General features: G+C 36.2%; 1 protein-coding gene across 2 annotated transcripts in view; it reads left to right on the forward strand.

Annotated features, from left to right (window-relative positions):
- The window catches only part of LOC145988916 (uncharacterized), a 195,484-nt gene that overhangs the window by 81,018 nt on the left and 99,067 nt on the right, over positions 1 to 15,399 (forward strand). For both annotated transcript variants that reach the window (XM_083124213.1, XM_083124214.1), the window contains exons 10-11: positions 12,155 to 12,358; positions 14,123 to 14,323. In XM_083124213.1, coding sequence (XP_082980339.1) covers positions 12,155 to 12,358; positions 14,123 to 14,323 — 405 coding nt within the window. The remainder of the gene's footprint in view (positions 1 to 12,154; positions 12,359 to 14,122; positions 14,324 to 15,399) is intronic.

The following is a 15,399-nucleotide window of genomic DNA, read 5'->3' on the forward strand; positions in this document are numbered from 1 at the left end:
TACTTAAGTGCTGACTATACAACTGTGTAAAAACTGATATGTTAATTTTACTCTGAAAATATACTTTTGGTAGTAATATTATTACATGTAGCGACACTACTTAGATTATGCCAGGGAGTAAAGTGCTGCAATGAGTTTACATGGACGCAGGTGCAGATCCACGGGGAGGGCAATTGGGGCCACAGAAAAGATATGCAAAGTACTTAGGAAAGCGGGCATTAAAACTTACAGCAAGGGAGGATGAAGCATCTTAAGAACAGTGAAGAATGCAAACAAGAAAAAGGAAAACAGAGAAGAGGAAGGGATTGTCTATGAAGTGAAGTGTAAAGAGTGTCAGTGTGTGTACATAGTGTAATGCTTGATTTGGTTATTTTTTAACAAAACTCAATTATTTAACTGGAAGATGCGCAAAATGGGATTATTGCTCAACAATGATGTAAAAACCAAACCAAGCAGTCACAACTATTTATTTTGCGTCACTCCTACTACATAGATATCCTACAGTATTGCAGGAATAAACCAATGAGCAAGAATGAGGCAAGCCCTATTTAAGTACTTAGGGTCCGATATGGATTACAACAGTAACTTCCATAAAATATGTATAAACGCGTATGTTCGCCAATTTTTGTTCATTATATGGTTCCCCTTATTATCACAAATTAATGAATCCAGGCTTAGGTTATGCATCTGTGCGCAAATACATGCAAAAATTCACAATTGATCATTGCACAAAATACTCAAGAACATACTATTGATCAATATACCAAATATGTTTATTTCTAGATTAGTAAAACAACATGCATATTCTACTCTTATTATAAGGTTAGTATTCTTTACGCAACAAGTAATTCTCACACTGCATTACACTTATTTAAGTCAGGAAGCTTTGCATAGAAAGTAAAGAATGACGTCAATTAACAACGTGACTTTTATTCCCTTGTTCGGAAACAATAATTGATTCAAAAAAATTACACAATACAAATTAAATATATATATATTTTCTATGCACATGTAAATGATTATAACATTTTGTGTTTGCTCAGCGAATACAAGTATTCAACATAAATCTTGCAAGACAAAATGACTAGACAAGGATTGCATTTGAACTGTCTTCCTTTTTGCTCTACAAAATATACGCAAAGCCAATTATAACCAATTCTAAATGCGTTAATTCAATTTTCATTATTAGACGCGTAGTATTCAATAACTAATTCAGATCAAAAGATTACATTGATGCTAGCTTTAGGGATGTTTAGGATTACTATTCAAAAATGGTTAGGCTGTAGTAAATGATGAAATTTACGTAACTGATATGCCATTTTTGATTTATTTTATCGTTTCCATTTTTACTTAACGAAATGTTACGTTGGCTTGGTAATGAAGGCAAAGCTTTTCGAATTCAGCACAATTGTAATTTTCATATTCCAATGGATATTTGTAACGCGTACATGAAGCAATCTTTTAATTGAAATTACCAGATATTCAAAGTCAAAACTATTTCACAATTTCTCATCATGTGATTTCTAAGTTTATGTACACAAATTATCCGTGCAAGGATTATGAAATGTAATCTCGTACTTCTGTTCATGTCCCATTATTGTTCAATTCGTGAGGGAATAAGTAATCACTTGGAATTTCATAATGTTGAAGTTCAGAAAAAAACTATCACTTCTTGCTGTTAATTCCACAGAGGAGATCTACGGACCTTAAATAATCATTTTTACGCCTTAGTTTTAACTTCCCAATTGAAGAATTAACTGTTTTCATACACGTGGGCCATCGTGTAGATGTAATGGCGTCGTCTTTACAAAACGGGTATCATGAATCAGCTGTACTGTACATGACCTCGACTGGATATGCAGAGTTAGTTGATAGAAGAGAAAGTGATGTTTCTCACACGGAGACCAAGCATGAAGTGTAAGTCAATTTTGTATGACTGCTTCGTCTAGCTGACATAATTCAAATTTGCACTGCCAGGTGGCAGCAGGAACTTAGGCTGTCAGATGGAGATACCATCTGATGGCGGAAACGAGAACTTCTTCTGCTATTTAGTCGGAAGGTTCTTATTATACTGTAATGCTTGCGTGTATTTTTACAAATAGATCGCAGACGTTACAATAGGAGAAACGAAAACGAGGCTGAAACACAGGTTGAAAGAACATAGGGATGATGTACGACTTAAGAGAGAGAGAGAGAGAGAGAGAGAGAAATGCGATATTTAAGCACATGAGAGAATCAGGACATGGCATAGAGTGGGATGAGGCTAAGCAGATAGGAAGGGAGAAGAGAGTACTAGTGAGAAAATGGAAGGAGGCCAAGGAAATACAGAAGAAAGGGGAAGAAGACAGAATGGACTGAATGGGGGACTGAAGATAAACAAAGAATGGAAGAAGGTGTTAGAAAGAGTGGAAAGGACAAGAGCAAAGGAGGAGAGAAGATGAAAGAGAAATGAAGGAAGAAAGGATAAGGAAAAAAGAAGGTGAGATAAGGAGTCCAACCACGTTCCAGATGAAAGGAAATGTTTATCAGAATGCCTGTCAGAATAAACTACAGTTGACAGGAGAGGCCACGTGTTGGAATATATCTTCCTGTTTTGTACATTATTTCATTTGTACTTGGTACAGAGTCTGAAGAAGACCTTGCTAGAAGGTTCAAACGTAACGTTTAGTTTATATTTTTTAATATATACAATAAATTCTGCCTTGGTCAACATATTGAGTTTGTGAGAGAATTAAAGTTTAAAATTGAAAAGAAAGAAAGAAAATTTGTTTTTTACATATGCGTAAAATACTGGTTTTCTACATGAAGTAAATTATGTGTAATTTATGTAAAAAGTGTAAGGAGTAAATTACCTTGCCACATATGCATGCTGCACAGTTTTTAAACATTGCTACATACACTTGAATTAAACATGTCAGACTTGAGTTGCATGTACAATTTTGATGGTAAGGAGCAGAAAGAAGAATTAAATCTAATTATAACCTACTGCTGCTTTTTACTTTGTGAAACAAAGTGCCAACTTCTGCATGTCACCATTTGGCAAAATATTGTATGTATTGTTAGTATTGGGTTAACCTGTTTTAGGTCAAAAAATGTTTAATACTTGCCAATGAAATAAGAACTTCTTGATCAATGAAAGATTTCTTTGATTTCAGTGAGCGTAATATTTATATTAATTTTTATTTGTTGTATGGAAAAGATGTAAGGTTGAGAATTTTCTGTGCTGAATATCACAGTATTGTGGAAAATTTATAATAATTAATTTCTATGTTCCTAGTGCTTTTTAAATATGTATACAGTGACATACTCAGTTGTTTTGTAAGGGAAGAGTGGAATATGAATGTAAGGTATCAGGTAAGGCTTCTTTATTTTTAATAGTTCATGTTATGTTTTGCTATTGTTTCAAGTGTCTGCCTTTTGTATTAGAAAATTCGATTCAATGCCCATTGGCATGCCACTGGATGTAAATATACTGTAATTATAAATCTCTATTATCATACTCATTTTTCTGTGAAATGTATATACAGTGGTTAATCAACATGCAGTGCCTTTCACGGCTGAGGTGGCTGTGGAGCATCAGCTAGCATACCAAGAAGTAAGAGTGTGCCTGCCGGAAAACTGATTGCAACATCTGCGTAACTGGAACCACTAGCTATGTAATGAAATAAGCTCGTACAATTACATGCACAGTTAGAATTAAAATGAGCAGGTACCTTGTTACAAAGTTGTTGGAAATGTCCTCCTTCTTCCACACATCTACAGCATTTTTTAAGGAAATTTTCACTAACATGCATCAGTTCCTCTTCTAAAATTTTCTTCAATTTCTCTCCTTATATTTTCTTTCAATTCATGTAATATATGGCTTCAGATTTAAAAGGTTGGTAGTTCGCCACGCAGATGTCATGGAAATGTATTGTTTCTTGTGCAATGTGCCAGAGCGTTTTTTGAGGAGTATGTTCCAATCATGCTACAATATCATCTAGTATCTCCTAGTAAGCACACGCCATGTTAACCTTCAATTCTTATCAAGAACAGACCCTGTTCCCCTAAATTTGTTCATAAGTATCCGAACACTGTCTCTGTGTGAAACAGGAAAATCTGGGAATTCTCTTGCAAAACACATTCTAACTTGAAGTAAGTCTTGAAGCTTTCCTGGCGATGAATGATGAAAATAAAGCTTGGAATCTCTTCCACAACTCACCTGGTCGATAGCCCTGGAGAATATTTTCAACATTCTAACTTCCCTACAAGAATTCGTAATGATGTAAGAGTCGTACATTAAAATTTGTTGTTTTACATTGTACGGATAGCGTGGCATTATTAAACTGCAGAAAAGCACCAGTAATATGTAAACTAATACAAAACAATCTAAAACACTTGTTAACACCTTAACACTTCACAAAAACGTGCAAACTGGACAACAGCTATCTGGATACTGAAGCACTGACACATCCAGTGCCAAGGTCAGCATTCAGCTGTGGGTCTAAATGCCGGCAGATGCGTTCTTACTTCCTGGCATGCTAGTCTCCACTCCACAGCCACTGTGACCATACGCCACTGGTGAGATGGTCCCCAAACCCAGCAACGTCACAAAATACCCCACTTGCCCACATCAAATTTTCAAAAATAGTCAGGATTCAAATATCCATTTTCCAAGGGTATTTTGCAGATCCCACTCGGTAATTCTAGGAGCAATGACTGGAGAGCTCCAGAATGGCAATGTGTCCAAAAATAACTTCCCAACAACTTCTAATAGATGTTTACCTACAAATTTGAGAACTACTTAAATGCTGTAAATTAGTTGATTTGTAATGATTAAGCAACTCAGTAATTTTGTGAGCACGCTGTATGAATTACTAGATATAGTGAGTAAGTAGTAAGCTGTCAGGCCCTTCCCACTTTAGGTGACCTCGATATTCATTGTCAACTTTCGGCAATACACTTCCAGAAATTTGCTACTAAATTTGCCCCTTGGTAGTTATGCAAACAGAGCAACACCCAATTTTGATCCTAAAAACATCGACCCAAACAAAATAACATCATTACCAACTATTGAACTTTACGGAAACTGCAAACTCTCCAATAGAAATAATGAAAAACTTTATTTATTAATGTGGCCCTTTCCACTTGAAGGTTATGCAATCTGATTGTCAAACATGTTATTTCTCAAATGCCAGCAATATACCTAGTATGCACACGAAAATCCCTTCTGAAAGAGAATTTTACAGTTAGTACACAAATACAAAATAGCGACACTGTGGATGATGTAATAGTTAATAATGAACATGAGTCTACAACCAAATTATGTGTTTATTTTATGTTACTTATATTCAACAGAAAACAAGAACTTTACTCATGGAGAATGATCAATTCCGAAAGTTACAAAAGATCAACATTTAACTCAAACTAGTTTGGTGATAATTGAATTTTCCTGTATGCAACCACGCCATCACTCAATGTGTTATTATATCAAAGAAGGCCACATCGATACCGGCCAAAACATAACATCTTTTGACACAATCAGTATCAGCAAAATTAATAGTTCCATCAGAACATTTACAGATTTTTCTTTCAAAAATCTTTTAAGAAAATTTATGTACTTGAGGGTTCAAACATGTACTCTTTCACCAAGATATTTTTACAGAAAGGCGCAAACATTCCAGCCCCTATGCACGATGTCTTGATGAGAATTGAATCGTTGCTGGTATTCGTTAATTACTAGTATTCTTTTAATTATAATTACAATGTTTAGGAATGATGTTTATTTATAATGATGATATTAATTATCAAACAAAAAGGAGTGCTTTCCAAACAGTTTGTAATACACTTATAATTCACTTGTATGACCTCATTAGTTTATGCAAGCACCAATATATGTGCCATAGTATACAAACAGTACTGTGAAGGACATTACAATTTACAGTGGTCGGAAGTAGCATGCTACTTGTTGCGTCACTACTGTAGCTAGCTACAAAATTTGTAGCTATAGTGAAGCTACAAAATTCCTGTAGTTGTAGTGAAATTTTCGCTACAGCTACATTTTGTCTCAGTATTTTGAAGTAAATTTTGAATGTGGCAACAGCGAAAAAAAATAAAAACATTCGACAATGATGCTTACTTTTGTAGGAGGTTCATAAATACATTGAAATACAGATACTCTAGATTATACATATCTTGGATTATAAAAATCCACATAATTTATTTCTTTAGTATCTGAATAGTTCTAATATCCAGATAACAAAACTGACATATATGAATATATTCCAGCTAACAGCTACATTTTTTTAGCTGCATTGCTATTTTGGGGAGAAACATGCCTCGTTTGCACCACCCCCGGAACAAATCCTGTGGATATCCATGGTGTAAGAGACAGCAAAATGTCATTAATTCCTGTGTAAAACACAACGTGCAGTGCAAAAACGAGCAATCCATTTCCCACTACAATGACAAAATAATATTGCTAGCAATCAATGGCTCAGTACTTTAACAGCATTGATCATTGTCAGTACATATGATCTCACCAGCAAGAAATTATTGTGTGATTTGCTCTATTTTACTTTGCCTTTTGTGCCACTTTTGGCTAATTTACGAAGATGGGGATGAGTGATGATATGATGAAATTGATGAATGGACACTCACAAATATCCATGCCCAGGCCAGGATTCGAACCAGGGACCCCTGGCGTCGTAGCACGATGTGCTAACCGCTCCGCTACAGGGGCTGACACAAGAAATCATTGTTACAATAATTATGGACATACCCGGTGGTGGCCATCCTCCCCACTTTTTGCTACTTTTGTCCCTGCACTATGCTAAACTTTATATACCAAGGGAAAGTAAACTGTCCTTGACCCCCCCCCCCCGCTGTTTTGGCACTTTGCACCCATAGTTTTTGGAACCCAATTGCTGCCACTGGACACTTTCTGACATTACAATTATTTTCATCATAATATTTGTTCACAAATTTTAAAATTACAGTACGTTTAGTACACTCAGTTTTATACATCAGTTTCCTTAATATATTTTGATATTGTAAAAAGTATGTACGAGTTATTGACTTTCCTGCAGAAACGACAATTTTCTTTAGTTAATACACAGTTTCTAATTTTATGTAATTATTCTACAGGGTGTCCCACGAACGGCGCAACTGGGAATTAAGAGTGGCGTTACTTTGTAACCGAAACCTGTACATACATAAGTCATACACCAAATGTTAGCCCTGTCCAAGTAGATATTTTTAAACATAGAAACAACAAACGGGGTGCAGTGTTGTTCATGCAGTGTTACCAAATGTAAGTGAAAGTGTAAATTTATTTTTCCACAAAGCATGGAAAATTGCATGTCAAACATTCGTACGGAAATTTGGACGTCAATTTCCACCTTGGGTAGGTGGACTATTTCGCCATCTATAGTTCAGAGAAGAAAACCGATCGTTTTCGCGTATAGCCAATCCTGAAATGCCTCGTAAAGGCGTACCGGTCCAAATGGGTGTTCTATAAAAATTATGAGGTACAGTGGCAACACTGTTGATGTTTGAAGGCAACAAAAGGTGTGTTTAGTGAAGGTCTATGACATGAAAATACTGGAAACAGGAAAAAAAGAAAATGAAAATTATGGTGAAAAAAGTGACAGTAGTAGGTAAGTAAAAAAGTGACAGGAGTAGGTAAGTAACACTTTTTTCACCATAATTTTCATTTTCTTTTTTTCCTGTTTCCAGTATTTTCATGTCATAGACCATCACTAAACACACCTTTGTTGCCTTCAAACATCAACAGTGTTGCCACTGTACCTCATAATTTTTTTAAAACACGCATTTGGACCGGTACGCCTTTACGAGGCATTTCAGGATTGGCTATACGCGAAAACGATCGGTTTTCTTCTCTGAACTATAGATGGCGAAATAGTCCACCTACCCAAGGTGGAAATTGACGTCCAAATTTCCGTACGAATGTTTGACATGCAATTTTCCATGCTTTGTGGAAAAATAAATTTACACTTTCACTTACATTTGGTAACACTGCATGAACAACACTGCACCCCGTTTGTTGTTTCTATGTTTAAAAATATCTACTTGGACAGGGCTAACATTTGGTGTATGACTTATGTATGTACAGGTTTCGGTTACAAAGTAACGCCACTCTTAATTCCCAGTTGCGCCGTTCGTGGGACACCCTGTACTTCTATGTCACTTTTCTGTAACTTTTGCTAATCATGACACTGACGATAAATGGTTTATTTAGCAATTCTCTTTTCTAGAGTCGCTTTCTGCCACTTTTGGCTAATTGTGAGAATGAGAAAGAATGATCAATGATGATGAGCAGTTTGGGAATGGAGGAGCAACCCCCCAACTAGGTGATTATCCTAGTTTTTCTTTTGAGTCAGCTTTATGCACAGATAAGCTAATCAAGACAGTATCTGAACCACTATGTGCCTCCGGCAGATATCGAACCTGGAGCACTTTGATTACAAGGTGATAAAATTTCCATTGTGTCTTCAGGGAAGCATCCCCAACAGGAAAACTTATGTAAACCATCGCTCCACCTGCTTTTCATTTATACCAGCTATCCCCAAGGTTTGAGCAAGCATCTAACATTCCGTTTAAGAGCTAAGAAGATAATATTGCCAAATACCACATTTTAATGTTATTTTCCTTTTGCGAAACACATTATACTTATGAACAAGTGTTCTCGGGTTACCAGCCAGGTTAAGTCTATTATGACCAATCAGCATTGGGCATACATGCCCACACACAAATAACCACAGACCATAACCTAAGTACAAGGGCCATTAGGTTAGCATCAGAAAAAGCTTGTGAGAGCTATTTTCCCAGAGACTTATACCCCCCCCCCCATTAGAATCATGGGTAATGTTTACCAACCATTTGTTACACTCATGGGAGAGGTAGAAGTGGTTTATTTATAAAGACAGTAGCCGTCTTGAATACCAAAAACCATGTTCTCCAAATCACATATTTATTAAATCTTTTATATTTTATTGAAAATCAAAGATAACACTTACCCATAGGGAAAATAATGCCTAATTTATGAAAAGTAAATTCATTTGCAATTATCTGGCTTAATTAAGTAAGGAAAGGTGAAAAAACACTTTTGTTTACACATTTCAAGCAATTGATAACTCTGCCATCTGGTGGGAGAAAGTGGCACTTTTCCCACAGACAAGAAAAAGTCTCAGAGAACTCCAACTGGCCAATGAGAAGCCTTCAAGGCTGTGACGTCACAGAGGAGACTTTCAGATGGCCTATTGTGTGTTGAGCTTGGTGTGCAAGCTCACTTGTATTCCAGACCCACCTGAGAGCAGGTCACATGTGAAGTTGCTGAAAAAATCCAGTGTGTTAATGGCCGCATGTGCCAGTAACAAAGGATTCACAAGAGAAACAGGGATCTAAGGCCCAGTTATAATAAATATGGACCTATGTGTGTGTATCCAAGTGGGATATTGTGTCCAAGACAGCATCTAAGGATCCCAGTGCAAATTTGTAGCGAGTTTTGTGTCCCTCATCAAAAGTGAAAGTCCAGACCACATGGTCGGCAATACTGATGCCATAGCAGTATAGCAGCATCCATGGGGCTATTGAGTGTGAAATAGTGTGTGTGACCCCCAGGTATGAAAAGTATATTGTCCAGCAGGCTGGTATGTATGTACAGAACCCTTTTGTATATCTCTTTTGTGTGTTTTATATACAGTGAAATGTTCATGTTTGGTGGTGGCTATGCCACAAGCGATATTCTTTATGAATAAATGTGTCATTCAAAGGTGCCTGACCTGTTATCATTGCAGTGAATCATAAGACTACCAAAGCCTTCTCTAGCTAGCGATTCTGAAATTTAGGCTAAAGTTCGTCTGTTGCTTAACAGGTCTCTCAAGGGATACCTGTTATTATACGGAACACCACATGTGGAATAAGGTCTGTGTGTGGCCACGTACAGCGTGGCTCTCTTTCTTTTCTCTTCCCGAGTAAGTGTTGTTTTTGGTTGGTTTTAAAGAAGTCTCTTATCAACTAAGCAAAACCAACCAAACCATCAATTAGATTGTATAAAGTAAAAGAGAAAAGAACTTACATAAAGTGAAGTCGAAGTACACAAAAAACTTTCTATTTGATATATATATATTATATATTCAACCCCCCCCCCCCCTTATACTATGTTGCCTTCCAACGTTTCGATCACATACATTGCCAACATAGACTTAACCTGGCTGGTAACCTGAGAACACTTGTTCGAATCACGTCACCAGGAAAGCTACAATTCCTACATTATAGTTAATTTCGATACATTATGAAAAATTCCAAATTATTTTTTAAAAAGTACTCGGTGACAGAAATATTTTTATATGGCTTAATAAGAACACACATAAGTGTAAGACCTCATTTCATTAATCTTCCATGTGGGCAGCATAAATATTTAATTAATGATCATTACAAAGCATAGTTTTACCTCCAATTATTGCTCCTTCTTTCATTATTTCATTATTAAAACCTGCACAGATGGTAAAACATATCAGTCTATTAAAAAATGGAATATTTATTCTCAAGAAAAATATGTTGATATACCAACATATATAATCCTACCAAATTATATTTGTGTGTAGTTGTAATCTTTAATTTGGTTATCATGCTAATTGCAATACTCATCTATCAAATTTGAATTGATTTGCCGATTACATAGGTACCTTACTCTCAAATACATATAGTAAAAATAAATATCTGGAGTAACACTTGTCAAAATTATCGAATGGCTGGAATCATGATAAATAACATAATCTATTTTCCAAAGTATAATTATTATGCATAGGGGCTTCTTTTGAATATCCATGTGGTTGTTTTAAGTTCTTTTTAATCAGAACCAGAAGTAACGCGAAAGTAGCTAAGTAGTGAGTAGGGAACAGGAGTAGCGTAGCGAGCTAGATTTTTGTAAATGTAGCTGTAGGTGTAGCGAAGCTACATTTTGGACAAGTAGCTATAGCTGTAGCAAAGCTACTTTTAAAATGTAGCATTCTGATCACTGACAATTTATGTATGTTAATGCGATGAGAACTCTTTAATAATTCTGCAATTATATTCCATGTATGGACGGAAGATGTACATATGATTTCACCTTCGACACGTTAACATTCGTAACAACTGTGAAGGTTCTTATTTTTCATAAACTAAATGCAAAATATATTTTCCACAAGATGGCGTTATTTAGCCATTGCACAAATCCAAGCAAACACGTATCCTGCACAGATATAAGTTTTTCCTCACGAAAATATCAAAACGTTTCTACTTGAATATCTCAGGCAAATGTTCGAATTACAATCCGATTTATGGACGTGCATTCAGTGTTATGTTTTCTCATCACAAAGTAGGTAGAGTAATATTTCTTACCTCCAGATACTTGGATGTAGCAAACATGACATCACCCTGTGGTTGACACCTTTCTTCCAAAAAAACTTGGTGTCAATAACCTACCTTGGTGGAATTTGACATCGAGTGCTTTCTATATACTCTAATTGTCGGGTTGAACTTGTATATTCCAACCAAGCACACTGATATTTGTCAGGAAATCAAACGAAACGAGCTGCCACACATTTCCAGCTCTTGCTCATCCACCATCAATGACCGTTGTTCCTCACCTGCCTTTTCCTCAGGTCCGATGAAATGTCCCTAACGTAGGTTGATTTTGCTCTAACTTAACTGGGAAGTCAATATTTGTGATTTATGTAACCAAGCACTAACAGTGGTTCATGACAACAATGCGTTAGTACAAGGACAAAAATACATTACATTGTCAGATTCAATATTCATTCTCATAACTTTTATAAAAATGAAGAATCCCGAAAACTGGCTGAAGCTATACACACCTAGCGGGATTTTCAAGAATTACTTGAAATTGAAGTTCAGATAGTATGCTGTAACTGTACCCCATCTAGTGTCATTCTTAAATACTAATAGGATGATACATACGTCATACCACCTCGGCCGTGAAAGGCACTGTGTAAGTTAATGCACGGCGTGACGCTAGTCTAAAGTAGGCATTGGTATGAAAAATGAGCTCTATTAATTCCAATGTTTATCCAAACATTTATGACACTGAATATGCAAAAGATGTTTATAACTTGAATCAGTATTTAAATATGTGCCTCTCTTTTTACAGATTGTGAAGGAGATCGTTGGAGAAAAGCTTAAGAATTCAGTACTGGATGAATACAAAACTCATCTGAATACTGCATTAGCTGCTCCTCATATGAAAATACAGAAACTTTCCTCCACACACAGAGAGGTCTTACAGAAGTATCAAGAAACACTTCGTAAACTGAAATGGAGCTGGATGGAAGAGATGTTCAGCTGTTGGATGGAGGTAAGCACAGTATTGCTTTTATTTTTGTTGCTTTTTTTTCGTGTGAGGCTCCTTTCATACTCAACCGCTATGTGGTATAATTACGCAATGGTGTTGGAGAACCTTAAAAGTTTAGATGAGCTTGCGACTGTATAAAAATAAAAATGTTTAAGACAGCAGGTTTCAAACATTTAAAATCATATTCCTACTAAACTGCAGATTAATTTTTTATTTATATTTTTATTAGTCTTAAAAACACATTTCAATACCAACAGTGTGCAGTATACAGTGTGTGTGTGTAAAAATATATATATGTGTTTGTTTTTGTGTGTGTGTGGTGCTCTTACCAGATTGGTTTGAAGGTGGCATGCAGCATGCTTTAAACATTTATCATGTATACATGTTTGGTGTATGCAAATGTTTTTATTCTCCTTGTTCACACTATTATCAGTGGAGCGAGGTAGAAAGTTTTTACTAAATACTTGTAAATGGACAATTATATTGATATTGTAGGTTGGTATATCCTTGATTTGAGTGATTTTGTCACATTATAAATGCTGAATTAATATAACCTCCTGATGGATTCAACTTTAAATTGTAGGTCCAGTTCCGATTAGCCTTTCTGTGCAAAACTTTCTTAACACCAAACCAAACTTATTTTAGCTCAATAATATGTTCCTACTCATGATTGACAGAAATATCACGAAGGTATTTCAATTTGTAAGAAAATCATATTTTAAAAAAAAATCTACCCTTCCATAGCCTCATTTTCAGTGAAAGGTGGTCATAACTTGGGTTGCCAATACATTTAGCATCATTATGTACACAAAAACGGGCGTGAGTAATTGAGAGGGATGGCAACACTACATCTAGATGCAACGCTGAAGTGCACACCCATGGAGCCAGACCACCAGACCACGATATCTGCAGCTATCTATCTAACTATAATGTGTTTGCAGCTTCATTTTTAATATGCAGACTGTAATGTTATAATAAATTATATTATAGTTAGAGATATATCTATGTTATGTTAGCATAATTGTTAATCAAGTAAATCATTTAATACTGGTGAAGCACCTTAATAAAAAAAAGCAATTAATGGAAAACATTTTTTAAACATTAATTGAAGGGCTCGGGTGTAAAATATGGTAAGTGACATTTTGGTTAATCTGAGTTCATTAAGAAAAAGGGCCATTAGAAGCTATACTGCAGGTAAATTATTTTCATGTTGTATTTACCAATTTCAGAAGGCTTCACCGAGTCCAATAAAAAATGTCACTTGCCATGTTTTACAACGGAGCCCTTCAATTAATTCACACATAAAATTAATGCAGGGATCAACTCCTTGATAAGAACCAAAACCAAATTATCCACACCTACGTCATATGCTGAGCTGCTTAGTGTGCTCAGAGTGCGCAACAGCAAGACAAATGACAGCATATTTTGTATCATAAAGCAAATGTGAGTTTTGCCAACCTTGAATGAAGGGAAAGGCTGTAGTTTATTCAGCTTGGTCCCATGAAAAATGTGAAATCGAGGTTTCACTGTATTTGTCTTATGGCTTTACACATATCAGTATTGGATAATTGCTTAAAATTTAGATGTCAAATGATCCGATCCTCTATTTAGACATCTTGGAGGAGAAAGGCAATCACTTCTTGAGAGATTGACTATGAGCTTCTTTGTTTATTTCACGATTGTTCTTAAAGGTAGAGAAATGGCATTAAATTTTAGATAAAATGTTACATTATTACTCATTCTTATTTATTATTTATTTCTATACAGGAAATAAATGTAATATACTGCAAGCAGCTCCTGCATGTTATCATTACTGACTATGAACATACCATAAGAAGCAGCATTAACCTAGATTACCTGCCTCATTTACATAACGAAATTCAAATCGGCCTCAAAATGAAGTTTCTGGAAGCATTCTCTGATAAATCTGAAGGTGCTGCAGATGTTTATCTTAGCAAACTGGAAAAGGTAAGAAGAAACGACTCTCTTTAAATTTTTGATAATATTTCAGTTCACTTTGTGTCAACATCAGTAATATAGTACAGGGTGAGTCAAAAGTTCCTTAACAGCCCCCATAAAATGTGAAGTAGTTATCCTGAGTACAATTGGTCATGATAGAAACAGATTAGTCCAACGAGGAACCATAGTTGTTTGTGTCAAGCCATATTGTTGGCTGCCATATTGAATTCAACTCCAATATTTTAAATGGGATATAGTATATCAAATCAAGCTATTGGGGAAGGTTTTTTCAATGTTATCTTAATCAGTAAAGAGTTATGAATAAATACTTGTACCCGTTTCTTCCTTTTCGAGGTGTCAGAAAAAAAAAAAAAACATTCAAATGCCTTGAACAGGTTAGTAACACATCAAGATCATACTGATGTTTAGGGTGAGAAAATCACATGCCATTGAATATGATTTTAATCAGCTACATCCCCAAAACTCCGATGTCACTGTCGCCACACCAACAGCCAGAACACCAGCTTCAACAACTGTTTCCGTGTAGCCATAATTCATCTATTACCCTGGCACACTGACAACTCTACCCGCAGTCGATGGGAAAGGGCCTACATATCAGGCATGTATGCAACCATACCCCCAGACTCAACCTAGCCACCCAATAAGCATTTCTCCGTTCCCTCTCGAACCTCTCACAAGAATTCATGTCGGGGTTGTTGCAGAGGGATCGGAGGGCTCGGGTTACGTTGTGGTGGCATGAGGTGTTTTGGAGGCATGAACTATCCGAAATGTTGGTGATGGGGGCTGTGATGTATCTTTCGAAGGGGTGGTTGTTGGGGTAGGAAGGGGGATCCTGAGAGGATGGGGTCTGAACTGGAGGAGACTGGCATGTATGTCTGGGGAATTGGTGTTGGAGGGAGGATCTTTGCACAAAAGTACATCCATCTTGAGTCTGCAAGCAAACGTTTGGATGTCAAATAACAGTTTGAAATTGTTGGAGGGAGAGTCTGGGGAGAAGGTGAGGCCTTTAGACAGGATGTCGATTTCGGCGGTGGTGAGGTTATGGCTGGCAAGGTTCAAGATGG

Source organism: Lepisma saccharinum, chromosome 6, assembly GCF_977018435.1.
Source record: "Lepisma saccharinum chromosome 6, izLepSacc3.1, whole genome shotgun sequence".
NCBI lineage: Eukaryota > Metazoa > Arthropoda > Insecta > Zygentoma > Lepismatidae > Lepisma > Lepisma saccharinum.